Source organism: Alligator sinensis, unplaced genomic scaffold (assembly GCF_000455745.1).
Source record: "Alligator sinensis unplaced genomic scaffold, ASM45574v1 scaffold19_1, whole genome shotgun sequence".
NCBI classification, from domain to species: domain Eukaryota; kingdom Metazoa; phylum Chordata; order Crocodylia; family Alligatoridae; genus Alligator; species Alligator sinensis.
Window position 1 is genome coordinate 3,338,872 of NW_005841916.1, and position 13,449 is coordinate 3,352,320.

The 13,449-nt window shown below is 40.0% G+C and overlaps 1 protein-coding gene across 1 annotated transcript in view; it reads right to left on the reverse strand.

Annotated features, from left to right (window-relative positions):
* Positions 1-433: 433 nt before the first annotated feature.
* The window catches only part of EPHA6 (EPH receptor A6), a 549,557-nt gene continuing 536,541 nt past the window's right edge, over positions 434-13,449 (reverse strand). The window contains exons 15-17 of the mRNA XM_025198213.1: positions 8,832-9,025; positions 3,239-3,388; positions 434-1,516 (exon numbers count right to left, since the gene is read on the reverse strand). Coding sequence (XP_025053998.1) covers positions 1,402-1,516; positions 3,239-3,388; positions 8,832-9,025 — 459 coding nt within the window. The 3' untranslated portion in view covers positions 434-1,401. The remainder of the gene's footprint in view (positions 1,517-3,238; positions 3,389-8,831; positions 9,026-13,449) is intronic.

Consider the following 13,449-nt stretch of genomic DNA (forward strand, 5'->3'; position numbering starts at 1 on the left):
GCCACAGAAGCTATATTAGTCCCGAAATGACTAGAGTTAACAGAGATGCTCCTTTAGTTCAACTAGTAGATGCCTGTAGTTTTGGAGCAGAAAACTCTATGTGAACACACTGTGTAGTATAGGTGGCAAGTGTAAATTATATATAGGGACCTACTCAACCTGCAATTTCACGGATTTATGGCAATCAAGAAATTAGGTGATCTCTGTGAAATCCATGTGGAAAAAAAAACATTACTAAAAATAACATGTTGGCTCCCCAGTAGGAGCCAGCAGTTCTCCCAGCCATGCAGCCCAGCACAAAGCGGGCTGGTGGCACAGAAGTGAGCAGGGAAGGGGGCTGCCTGTTGTGCGGCCCTGCCCCTTGTCACCAATCAGTGGTGAGGGGCAGGGCCACATGATAAACAGCCCCCTCCACCAATCAGCAACAGGGGGCAGGGCCACCAGGGCCCCTTGGCCAATCAGAGGTAGGGGCGCGGGGGGGGCAGCCACAATAAATCCATGAAAATAGCATAGCAGCTGGCCCCATGATCTGCCTGCGAAATCAGATGGCCACTGCCTTGAGTTGGGTAGATCTCTAATTATATGTGGTTAAGGAATTGTTACAATAGCTTTCCGGGAGTAATCTACCATGTGATAGAGACAAATACTGAGTATTAAAAAGGGCAAAAAAAGGGTGAAAAATCCTCAGAATGAATGAATGTTGCAATTTTATGAAAGATAAAAGAATGTTGAGTGATAATAGAAATACATTTAAATTCAGGGCCTCAAGAAATTTTAAAACAATGCTTTCTAACCCCTTTCTCAATTATGCAGGCAATGAGAAATCACTACAGGAACTTGGTCACTTCTGCAAAGAATTCTAACATATTTCAGGTACCAGCTTACCAGCATTATTACAAAGTAAGGTAATAATAGGACCCATATATTTGGATTTAGTTAAGGGATAAAATAAATATTTATGTCAAACTTCTTTGATTGCACATTTGATATTGGAAGTTACATGATCACAGAACATGAAAGAAGTCAAATACTTTTTGATCTACCATCACACTCTAAATACATCAATAAAGAAGCCACACCAGGCCAAATAGGCTGCTACTATCAAAGAAATCCATGAAAGTTTCCCAAATACTGTTATACAAAGTTACACATCCATGCTGAGTTATTCACCAGTGTGTAGCAACAGTCTTGCAGTGGGCCAGGATTTCATTGGCAGGTAACTGATGGAGGATCTATGCAGTGTGGTTAAAAATTCCAGGCTGGAAGCATTAAAATAAAAGTATGTTTATAGTCTGAACAGGAGACTGCAGTTCTGGAAACTGGAAGGAGCTGAAGGGAGGGATGAGAATATTTTCCATTTTAGAAATGCTGAGGCACAAAACACAGTTGCTTCTAGTACTTTCATACATGAAATCCTTTCTCCTGTATGTGCATCATGTGCAATCGTAAAGTCTGTAAACTGCTCACTATTCGTCTCTGGTGTCCAATAAGCACAACTCCAATTCTTCTAATGTCACTGTAAAGAGAAAAAATGCAAGATTCATCCTGAATGTATGAAGAGCCAAGCCTTTAGTACTGCTCCCGAGGCTGAGCACCTAGCAGAGTTCTTCAGAAATGTTTTCATTTCTCAGCTGGAATATGCAAGAATACTGCACATTTTCAAGCTTTCCAAGGCACATGTGCCCCCTGTCTGTTAGTGCAGACAGCCATTTAGGAAAAAATAATGTTGTGTCTGTGACACTGGTATTTGCCCACACAATTTAAAGTTAAATCTTTCTCCCCAGCTCCAAAGAAATTCCAGAGCAGCAGTCAGGGAAAAGGGGCAATCCCACGGTTGTGAGGGGGAAGCAATTCTTCCCATCCATGCTGCAGAGGCAAGCAGAGCTGCTTCACGTTTCCATGTTGTGGCTTAGAGACTGAAGTGGCTGCTGTTGCACTTTCAGTGCTTTGGGTACAGTAGAGCTTCCTAGATTTGCACTAGGAGACTCTGTGTGTGTGTGTGTGTGTGTGTGTGTGTGTGTGTGTGTGTGTGTGTGTGTGTGTGTGTGTGTGTGTGCGCATATAGGAGGAATGATATTTGACCTTTTAGGCTATGTACAGACATTCAAAAAGCCTGAGGTGGAATCAATGTAAATTACACAGTTTTCTCTAAGTGGCATAGTTTAGATTGGTAGTGAACAGAACATATATTCACTAGGGCTGTGTGAAATTTTGCCAGGTATTTCGTTTTGAAGCTGCTTCAATGTGATTTGAGCTTGAAACAGTGAAACTGAAACCAAACAAAAGCCTTCAAAATAGCTTCAAAACAAAACAAGGGCACTTGAAAAGTTTTGAAAGTTTTGAGACATTTCAAGTTTCGAAGCCAGGCTTACATGGATTCAGCGCTGGTCCAAGCCGGCAGCCTCCTATCATCCAGCAGGCAGATCAGGGGCCTGCCCACACCCCCAGGAGGGCTGCGGGGCTGTGCCGGACTCCTCCCAGTGGTGTGGGTCCCCATCTACCTGCCGGATAACAGGAGGCTGCTCCTGCCGCCTGGGATAGCGCTGGGTGCACCCTGCACCCAGCCCTGGGAATATCAGTGTTGCCACTGGCCCCAGCTGGCAGCACCAGCCTCCTGTCATCTGGCAACTGAATATATTATACAACTGAATAGGATATGGCTACTTTATATTCCAGACATGTTACATACTTCTTGCATGGCAAAATCGAAAATCAGAAACCAATAGCAACAGTCATTATCAGTCATTAAAGGCATGCTCCTGCACCCACTGAAATCAATGGCAAAGCTCCGGTTAACTTAAATGGAGTAGGATCAAGCACTGAGTGCCAACAATGCATTTGGCAGTGCACAGAACAACAACAACAACAAATATGTGACTAACTTGCACTACAGTATATCCTACTGACAGAAGAATAGACAACATTTTTCACACTGAGTTCACCAGGTTCCCTATTCAAGACAGCTTAAGCATGTGAATTGTCTCACAGACTTCTGTGGTGACACAGAAAGCATGAGGCAGAGCCAGGAACTGACACCAGATCTTCTGTCTTCCTTGACTGCAATCTTGTCCTTCCTCTTCATGTGTTGTTTAAAATTATGTTTTTCTTTTATTAACTGCAGTAGAAAAGTTAAAACATACTTCTGTTTCATGCCTTAGTACTTATATAAGCTCTATCACAGCAGCATTTTGACCAATTGTAGTTTACTCACTGTAGAGAGAGTCATGTACATACTTACTCAATACTCATTCTTGAAACCATATCCAAAGTTGTGAAACCTGCTGCCATGAAGTTATTCTTATACTGACCCATTTTTATTGAGTCCAGCCAATCACTGACTGAAACAAACAAAGGATATTCTGGAACTTCACCAGGTGAATCTGGCATTCTACGGAAAGAAAATGTAAAAAGTTGTAAAGAAATATAAAAGTAATGTCAGATTTAATTTACTAGAGCTATTTTTTGTACTAAAGAGACAGCTGGACTAAGTAAAGAACCCAAGCTAGACAGCTCAGATTCAGGACTGAAATTCTTTAGAGTTTCAGAAAACCCCACCAGATCTTGCACTTTGATTTTGGCCTACTCTCTAAAATGTACGAGTCACATTTTAGCATGCAAAGTTATTTTTGATACTACTTCTAAAAACCAATGACCTCAATGGGAGCTTCATTTGCTTTTGAAGCTCAAAAATGGTCCTATCCATGTTGTTATTATTTTTAAATATAAAGACAGAGTATTTCTCTGAAGAACTTACACTTACAGGATGAAGATGATACCATAATTTGCTAACTCAATAAAGCCAGTCAGAGAGAATAAGAGGATGATTTAACTTTGGATATTATGGGAAAAGAGCACAGATAGAATGCAAAAGTATTAATACCCTGGCTAGGTAATAACTTTCATATTTATCTATACAGAAAATTGCTAAAAAAGGGAATGGCTGTTTATTGCCACATTAAGCAATAGAAATGCTTTCTAAATTTCTAATGCTTTAGATTGCAGTGGTGCAATCTAACAGCAGCAATACTAAACTTAAAATGGGAATAAAAACTATATTTAATACCCTTGTTTTCATGTGATTATAGAAGTAAGCAAAATAAAAGGATACAACTAACTTAATTAGCCCTTTCTTTTTACCTACTATTGTTGAACTAAAACTGAGAGAAAGAAGACAAAAAATCCCATAACATATTCTATATTTTTTTCTGTTTTTACTTATACTTCTCTCTGTTTGGGATGAGGACTGCTCACCACTCCCACTGGACTTCATGCACTTGGCAGCACTTTGTGTAGGGTAGAGGAACTGTTTCATATGTGTTATCTGTTATTTGCCTTGCCTGTGTGTCTTTCTCATACAGAAGCACTTCAGCAACATAAAAATGTTTTATCAAATAGGCAAATTGATCATAAAACCACAAACATGGGGAGACTCACGAGCACGTGCAACAACCTGACATTATTTTTTATTGCTTTTGAAAACTGACTAGATTTCAAGTTGAAATTGTCCCTTTAATACTGGAAATCATTCGCTACATATAACACCTAGCGGCATTGGTGTTTTTTTGTAAAGACCCCCTTTATACATCATTTCGAGGATGTATTTTGTAAAACAAGCATGTGATCATTTTTAAGTGCCTTGGAGTACTAGATTAAGAAAGAACATGTTTTGATTGCAATGGTGCAATCTATAGAGAAATATTTTATTAGTGCCAATAAGGGTGGCAGAATCTGTCCCAAGAAGAGCAGGAAGTAGAAAGCAGTCCATCCTGCTACATTAATCTGCTAAGGTTCCATTCATCTGTATTAGAATACATTAGATAAACTAAACTTTTATCCCAACATTAAAAAAGATGCCAGAGGGTAGAAAGAGAGAATAAAGAACAGAAAAGCAGTGGCTATTAAAAATCCATTTGAACCAATTAAAAATGAACAAACACTAGAGGTCCTTGATACTAAAAAGTGTGTGTTAATTTTAATCTAGTGTTTGAGGTTCTCTAAATTTCCAATCTCATCTCACACAAAGTTTATACTACAATACTAGGTATTTCACATTTAAATAAACAAAACTGAAAGGATTATCAGGCCAACATCTTTCATGGAAGATGCCAACATTTTTAGAAAGCAACAAATTCATTGGGTAGGGCTAGGAGAAATAAGGGAGATTTTAATTCTATCCATATTTTAATGTATGCCCAAACTTCAAGTAAAACTGATTTTTAAAAAATGCTGCTTTCTCTTCAGTTGGAGATAATTAGTTCTCAACACAATATCAATTCTTGAATGACATTTATTTCTTATGATGTTGGACTAATATATTTTTAACACAAGACTGGGACAAATGAATCCCTAGGGTAATACTACTGACACCACTGAAATTATAGCTGGTTTGGATTTTGCCTATTGGGTCTTTTCTTATAAAACAGACTTCATAGGTTAAAAACAGCCACCAAATATAACCATGCTGCTTAACTGCATTAAACAGAGAGAGAGGAGTACTAATACATTCAGAAATCAAATCTGCCAAAGCACAACACCAAAGCTCAACTGAATAGACACGAATCTTTCAATCTAAATTCAGTGTTTTAAAACATACATAAATAAAATAAAATAAAATATTAAATACATAAATATAAAACAATTACTCCCTGGTGCCAAATAAAACTATTCCAGCTGCTATTAACAACTCGGAGCAAAACTTACCCCTCAATGTACAAATACAGATTATGTATCCTGTGTGTGGGGCACTAAGATGCTGAAAGGTCATGGAATTCTGGACATGTTCAGGGGCTGCGGTATCTAGACTCATTTAACACTGAGTCTATCCCAAGGCTAAGGGATATAGACAAATAAACAACGGAGGACAATGTTTGTGATAAATTAGCAACCAGTTTGAGATGGCCATATAGTTATCAAACCAGAAAATCCTGAGCTATTCCTGGAAAATTATAATCCACAAGAATGTTGAAGACACCCTGAGCAATTGGTATACATAGTGTAAGAACTCAGTTCAGTCAGAGACTTTGAACTATGAGACGCTGATTCCTTGCTACATTTCTGTGCAGTGGTTTGAGGTTTCTGTTTAAACCCAAAACAAGCCTCCTTCAACGCTGGCTGTGCAAAAGTATGAGATGAAGACATCAAATTATGAAGATCATGTTGTACTGTGCTAAACAGGTAACTTGTTTCATCAAAGGCAATTTATTGTACTGAATACAGACAGCTGCCCTGCCTTGGAACAGTGTTTGATTCCTTGATGAAAGACCATCACTAACAGCAGTCTGAGGCTATCAACTCTGAATGACTTTTATCTGCTGGCCCACCCCTATGGAACAATAGTACTTCAATGCAGGGCCTTACAAAGGGAACTAAGCATGACTAGCAAATCTGGAGTTTCTTCCCTGGCTCAGAGACAGAAGTCCTATTTAAGACCAGGTGCCTGTACACACCATGGGTTTTAATCGTTATTAAATCATGGCCATAAGTTGCTAGAGAGTAGGTTTAGACTAGACATTAGAAGGCACTACTTCATAGTCAGGGCAGCTAGGATCTGGAACCAGCTTCCAAGGGAAGTGGTGATGGCTCCTACCCTGGAGGTCTTTAAGAGGAGGCTCAACGTTTACCTGGCTGGGGTCATTTGAGCCCAGTTTTCTCTCCTGCCCATGGCAGGGGGTCGGACTAGAAGATCTACAAGGTCCCTACATCTATGAATCTATGAATAAATTAAATAGGTTTATAAAATTTAAACTTGTTTATTTTGGAGCATTGCATCTGTGTTTGCATGCACTAGGTTTTTGAACAAATTAAGCCCTGGAGCGTTGCATCTGTGTATACACGCACTAGGTTTTCCAACAAATTAAGCCCGGTCCCCAGCTGGTGCCACAGGAGACCAGGATGGTCCAGCACTGCCGCCCGGCCTGGGGCCTGCTACCCACCCTGTGCTCATGCCTCGCCACGCAGCTGTGGAAGCAGGGAGCTGGCAAACTGCACAAGCAAAATTAAAGCGGAAACAATTCAAAAGCAAAAGCAATTCAAGGGAGTGAACTACAAAAAAGTTGCAGTGCCATCTGGTGGACAAAGAGACTCATTACACATCTTTAAGTGCCTTTGTGTTTGCATGCAATGAATCCATGGATTCAACACTTTAATTCCCGGGGAGCCAAACTAAACTACATCCAAGGAGATTTAGTTAATGCACCAGAAAGACTTTTAAAATGTCCAGAAAACCCGCTCATGCAAACAGTCACACAGTGGCAGTGCAAGGAAGGGCAAAAATGTTGTATGTATAAAGGATTCTGCTCTGTGCTAAGGGGTGATCATTGCTATATGTAAGCAGAGCTTACAGGACATAGAATGCAGTATGAACTCTACCAAACCTCAAATGCTGATGAACCATGGACTCACAAGAGAGGTAAGAGCAGAGTAGGTGAGCATGCAGCTCAAGACCTTTATTGTTTTCAAAGATGCTGTATGACTAAAATCAACATGGTTAAAAAATTCCTGTACCATGGCTTGGTTCCTCACTTTTCTAACACACTGACTTCAGTGGGGGCTAAATAAGTAAGCTTGGCACGTCTACAACACAGGTGGAATTCTAGTGGAATATGCCTAAGCAAGCTGGAGTCTTAGGAGGTCTCATACTGGTTTCAAGATCTAGGATGACTGGATGGCAGCATCCGATATCCCAAGGAAAGCCTCAGACACAGCTCTGTGTCTGGGAGTGTGACTTCCAGCCCCACAGTTAGAAACAGTGACTGCATTCTACCCAGGCTTAGTTGGCTTGGAAACACATAGGACTCAGTGACTGGATCTGCTCACAATGGACTAATAATTCTATACTGTCTTAACTCTGACACTAATCTTAGAATGTAGTCAAGGGCTATCCACAAGCTCCAAATCTACCCTTAGCTCTAATCCAGATATGCCAAATTGTTCCAAACCTAGCCTTCCTTAGCAAAGGGCCACTAACTCTCCCACACTAACTCTAGCCCAAGGACACAAAGCAGTCCTAAATGTCATACAAGCCTCTGGTGACTACATAGCCTACATCCCTACCTCCAGTCACCCATGATAAATCACCAGGCATAGCCTTTACTTTACCTCTCTGACCTTTCAGAACCTCATTGTAGGGTTAAAAGCTACAGAAGGCTCTTTGCACTGCAGTGATTTTTGCTCTTAATGAGCCCCCTGGGCCAAAATCATCACTGATGTAACATCACTTATTTCACCTTATGCCTGGCATGACAATGGGTAACTACACTAACAATCACTCCTTCCATGGCTCTGCACCTACTGCTCCATTAATTTCTACAACATTACTTTGAGCTGGGGGAGGAAGCTTCTGATAACACCTCAAGGAATATGTTGTGGAGTGATAGTGCCATTATTTTGTATATCATCATCTTTTTTCCACTGCGGTGAATGTAGCTCAGCAGGCCTGGGGTATATACATGCTGCAGGAAAGTAAACCAAGACAGTTCACAAACTGATCATGCGTTGTCTGCAATTTCAAAGGCACTGAAGACAAAGAAGAAATTTACAGAGGGAAAACGTGTGTACAACAAAAAGTGAACAAACAGACAAGAGAACAAACAAAGGAAACAGATAAAAATGGCAGACAAAGAAAAGAAAAATGACTAGGAATGTAATCCATATGCTTTTGGGTGGGGGGAATTTTTTGTTTGTGATCTTTTAATAATAAAAATCACCTTATAAGAGCTTCAATTTATTTTTAGCACCTGTGCAGAACTTTGCAAGATTTTTCCACCCCACCTAATCTGGTATTTTAACTGATGGTAACCATTATGATTGTGTAAGGAGAGAGTGAGTCTTACACAAGTACATCCTCCACTAGGGTATGAAGGGTGCTTGGATTGCGGATCAGTTTGTCTAGGAAGCTGACGATATCACTGAACTTTGGCCGGTGGTTTCTCTCTTTCTGCCAGCAGTGAAGCATCAGCTGGTGAAGGGAAGCTGGGCAACCCATGGGAGCCGGAAGCCTGTAACCTTCTTCTATAGACAGTATAACCTAGACAGAGGTATATGTGTCATTACAGGGCATTATATTTACATGACTAAAGTACAGTATAAAACCAAGTATACATTCCAGTGACAAACCAAGAACAAAGACAGATAATTAGGTCTCTTAGTCTGAAGTCAGGGAGAGGGCAGGGTAGATTTGTACCTTACCAGCTAATTAAATCAGAGCTGTATAGCACCAGGTTTCATAAGCAGAGGACTTGCTTCATCAGATGAAGTAATTTACTTCTGATGAAGTAAGCTCTCTGCTTACAAAAGCTTACAAACCAAGAACAACCCCCCCCCACCTCCAACACACACACATTGTAGTACTAGACGGTGCTCTGACTCCCTGAATGAGGACCTGGTGAAGGCCAGGGATCTGTTTTTTATAATGAGATTCAGATAGAAAATGCAAAGTATCAGCCATAAAGGTATACTTCACAATAGCTGGCACATGTGAGGTAAATTTGGGTGGCAGTGATCAAGCACAAAGAGGTTGCTGGGATTATTGTCCATCCCCTTCAAGTAGCCAGGAAAGAAGCAGGAGAAATACCCTTTTCCTTAAGCAAGCAGGAAAACAGAAAAGCAATAAGATACACCTTTGTCCTTTTAAACCTTAAGGTAGATTGAATGAATTCAGGGAACTACCAGATCTCACGCTAATCATCATTTAGAGAAGTGTTCTGATATTTGCTTCAAGACACTGCAGCAGTATGTGGCAAGGCCATGGTGCAATGATGCAGCACAAATATCAAACTGCAGCATCTTGCCCTCTGAAGTGCATTTGACGATCAGGTGGTTCTCTTGTTCTTCAGGGCTGAGTATGAGCAATCCAAACAATGAAAGCCACTCAGCAATACAGCAAACGGTAGCTTTTATCTTCTACAGTATATTTCATAGAAACTGTGTCCCCAAATACTTTTTGTGAATAAAAAATGAAATGACTGTTAGATAATAAGCACCAGGAGAAGAGTCAAACTGCTGCGTTTGACAGGGGCAAAAAATGAGATTTGAAAAGAGACCATCTATGAAATGGACAGATCAGATATAGGAAGGCTGTTCCATGTGAAAGGAGCTGCAAAGAGAAAAACTTTTTTTAGAACTGCCTAGATTGTTAGGAAAAAGAGAAACAAGTGAGTGCTAGCTGAAGGGAGAGAGGAGGACAGCAGATGATGATCATATACAGCCGATGAGTCCACATAAAGCATAAAAACAGAACGGGGAGCCAGTGGAGCTGTGAAGAGAAGAAATGATCATTATGCCTCTTCGTATGTGAGAGAAGGAGAAGAGGAGAAGTAGCTTTTTAGCAAACAGTACTATAAAACACCTGAGACAATCAAACAATAGACTCAAAGTCAATATTCCTAATAGTGATTCCCAATATGACTATATCAGCTTGTATGAAAATTGTGCCTGTTGAAAGAATGCACTCAAACTGACATTATTATTTGTCATACTTATACAAGCCCGTGTATTGTGCATACACCAATAAAGCAGGAAGAATGCACATTCAACTATTTAGGTTGAAGCAACATTTTCTAGCACTAGCTGTAGCTTGTGTATTTTCAATCTTACTAGCATGAAACCCTAGGTTGTTCACTTTCTGAATTTTGAATTAGTATTGTTGGCTCTGCTTGACAGTGCCTGATGTTTATGCTGCAGGCATTATGCAAATAACAGTAATGAAGCTACATTAGGACCTAAGCTCCCCTTTATGATGTGCTGCAGAGGGGAGCAAGAGAATAGTAACTGCACTCAAATGGGCCTGAATTTTGGAAAAAAAATAGAGGGCAGAGTCTACAGAACATAGCCTCTTGCACACTGGCAGAAAACCTTGTACATAAAAAATATGCACTCAAAGTTCTATGAAGAATTGCATTTGTAGTAAGTAATTTTCAAACCAGCAAGCAGCAGCACAAGATGGTATACTTTACTTAGAAGGAGCATAATTTGTCACAGAGATCTCTGAATGTGTAGCTTTTCTCCTGTTCCATGCACTTAGGGTTACTAAGCAGTGGCATATCAAATACTGGTACACACAGACAGAATACACACCACCCATGTACATGTGATCTCTTTTGATATCTCACAGAGCCATGTGACAAATAATCACCTCACTTGCCTTTCTGTACATTAATCCCTAATTCCAAATACCTTTGCTACTCAAACTACGTATCACTGGGGGAAAAATGGACCAGACTGTTCTTATCCTCATTATGTGGAATATGCCCCAAAATGGTCCTTTTAGAGTTTCAGGATTGGTTGAATTAAGTCTTGCGATAACAGCTATTTTTATTCAGAGAAGTCCAGAATCCAATATTTCAAAGTCTGTTGGAAGTTGTTACATAGATACTTGCTATAGTATTTAGTATAGTCTGCTAGAAGTTGCTAGATACTTGCTATAACAATGGCTATATCTTGGTACATACTTTTCAGTGAAAGTGTAATTTTAAGCAGGCCAGAAATGTAGATATCACAGCCTGACAAGGTTCCTTGGGTGAATTTGATATATTTTATTAGACCAACCCAAAAAGTTGGAGAATAGTTATTAAGCAAGCTTTCGAGTTCAAAAACCCTTCGTCAGGCTAAAGAAGTTTCAGCAGTTGGTGTGTGCTCTTCCTTGATGGAATCACAGCCTAGCATTTTACTATACTTGCTGTGTCTGAGAAATTTCTAAAAGGTTTTGATATTTTCTAAGTCAAAATCAAATGCTCTGCACCCTTTACTAAGCTTAATACAGAGCTGATGGGATATTTTTGAGACACCATGTGCATCTATATGTGCACTTTAATGTGCAGTAGATGTAAAAAAAAAGTTAACATTATGCTAATGTGCAGTAAGATAATCTACTGCACATTAGGCATAACATTGGAGGTACTAAATTTAATGCTCATTAGAAAAGGTGCATTAATTCACGTATAGACGCACCCACCTTGTTTTAAGAAGAATTTCATTGGCATCATATTTTCTTTCACACATGACATTTTACTATATATCTAGCAAGAGGGTCATGGTTCATGAACTTCCTTATCTTACTCAAAAGGAAAATTTCAGTGGGTAGAAGTAGACTGGTATCAAGGTCATTATTATTACTAATTCTTTATTATTAATAGCATTTATGGCTCTTTTAATCTTATCTACCTGTACCAATATTACTTTATTAATATGCCAAATACCCCTTCGAGGCCAGTAATATTACCCCCATTTACAGAAGAAACAGCAAAGAGGTGACAGAAATTGCCAAACAATATAGCTGGGGCCAAGTGCCAAAAGCAGGACTAGACTGCTATAGTTCCTCATTCCCACTCTGAGGCACAACTGTACCCCAGGTGTTTCCATAAAAAGCAAATTAGACAAGGTGTACCATATTTGGTGCCCACATTTGATTTTTTATGGAATCAAAGTGTGGAAGAAGTTGTCAGAGTTTTTTTGTTTGTCTTTTTTACTCCTATTAATGTTTTTTCTCTGTAGTGATGTTGCAAAACCCACATTTTGGTTTTTTTTTATTTTAAAATGCATTCCCTCCCCTTCCCCAACCATTTCTGACTTTTTCTTTCCCTTTCTATTCCCTATAGATAAGTATAAGTAAGCTAAGATGTAGGATAAGCTTTAACATTTTATTTTAGGTAGTAAGTTTTATTTTTCTCTCCCCTCTTTGCAAATAAGTGCCCTGCTATTTTGATATAGATATCCACTGTTTTATAAGTGATAATTATTATGTTTGTATTGATTTTTTACTGCGTTTATATTGTGTGATTACTGCTTTAGGCCTACATATGTAAGTTTGCATAAGTCATATCAAGTTTCCATCTTGTAATGTCAAGCCTGCATGTTGTGTCCCCTGACCCATGACTCATACCTACCCCTCCTATGTAACTTGGTTCCTGAATGAATGGAGATGAATGCGGGTGCTTGAGAGACAATGGCAGTAGGTCTAAAAATAGCTCCCTCTGAATGACCGAACCATCAACACCAATACCCGGACCAACGACCCAGTCCTTGGAACCACCCTCAGCATTCAAGAAACAGAAGATGAGGCAACACACCATTGTGCCAAGGCTGCACATGCTCAGTAAGAACACCTGGAACCCTCTGGGACAGGACTGACATTACCTGGACAGGCCCTCCCCATAGGAGATCAGAGGTAGTCTGCCCCATAAACATGGGTAGTGAAGACGCCCTTGGGACACCCTCTCCATCTGGACCGCACCATGCCATACCACCTATCCACCCAGAGGCCCTGCCAGCAACCCTCCTCTGGACAACACCTGCTGGACAAGGACCCCTTTCCAGCCTGGATAGGTAGCTATCACCCCCAACCCCATCTTCAACCAAGGACTTGAATTCTGCTTCTCTTCCCTACCTGGACTCTAACCCTTCTACTGAGTCTCTTTCTCCTGCTGCCAGTGTGTGTGTGTGTGTGTTTAAACA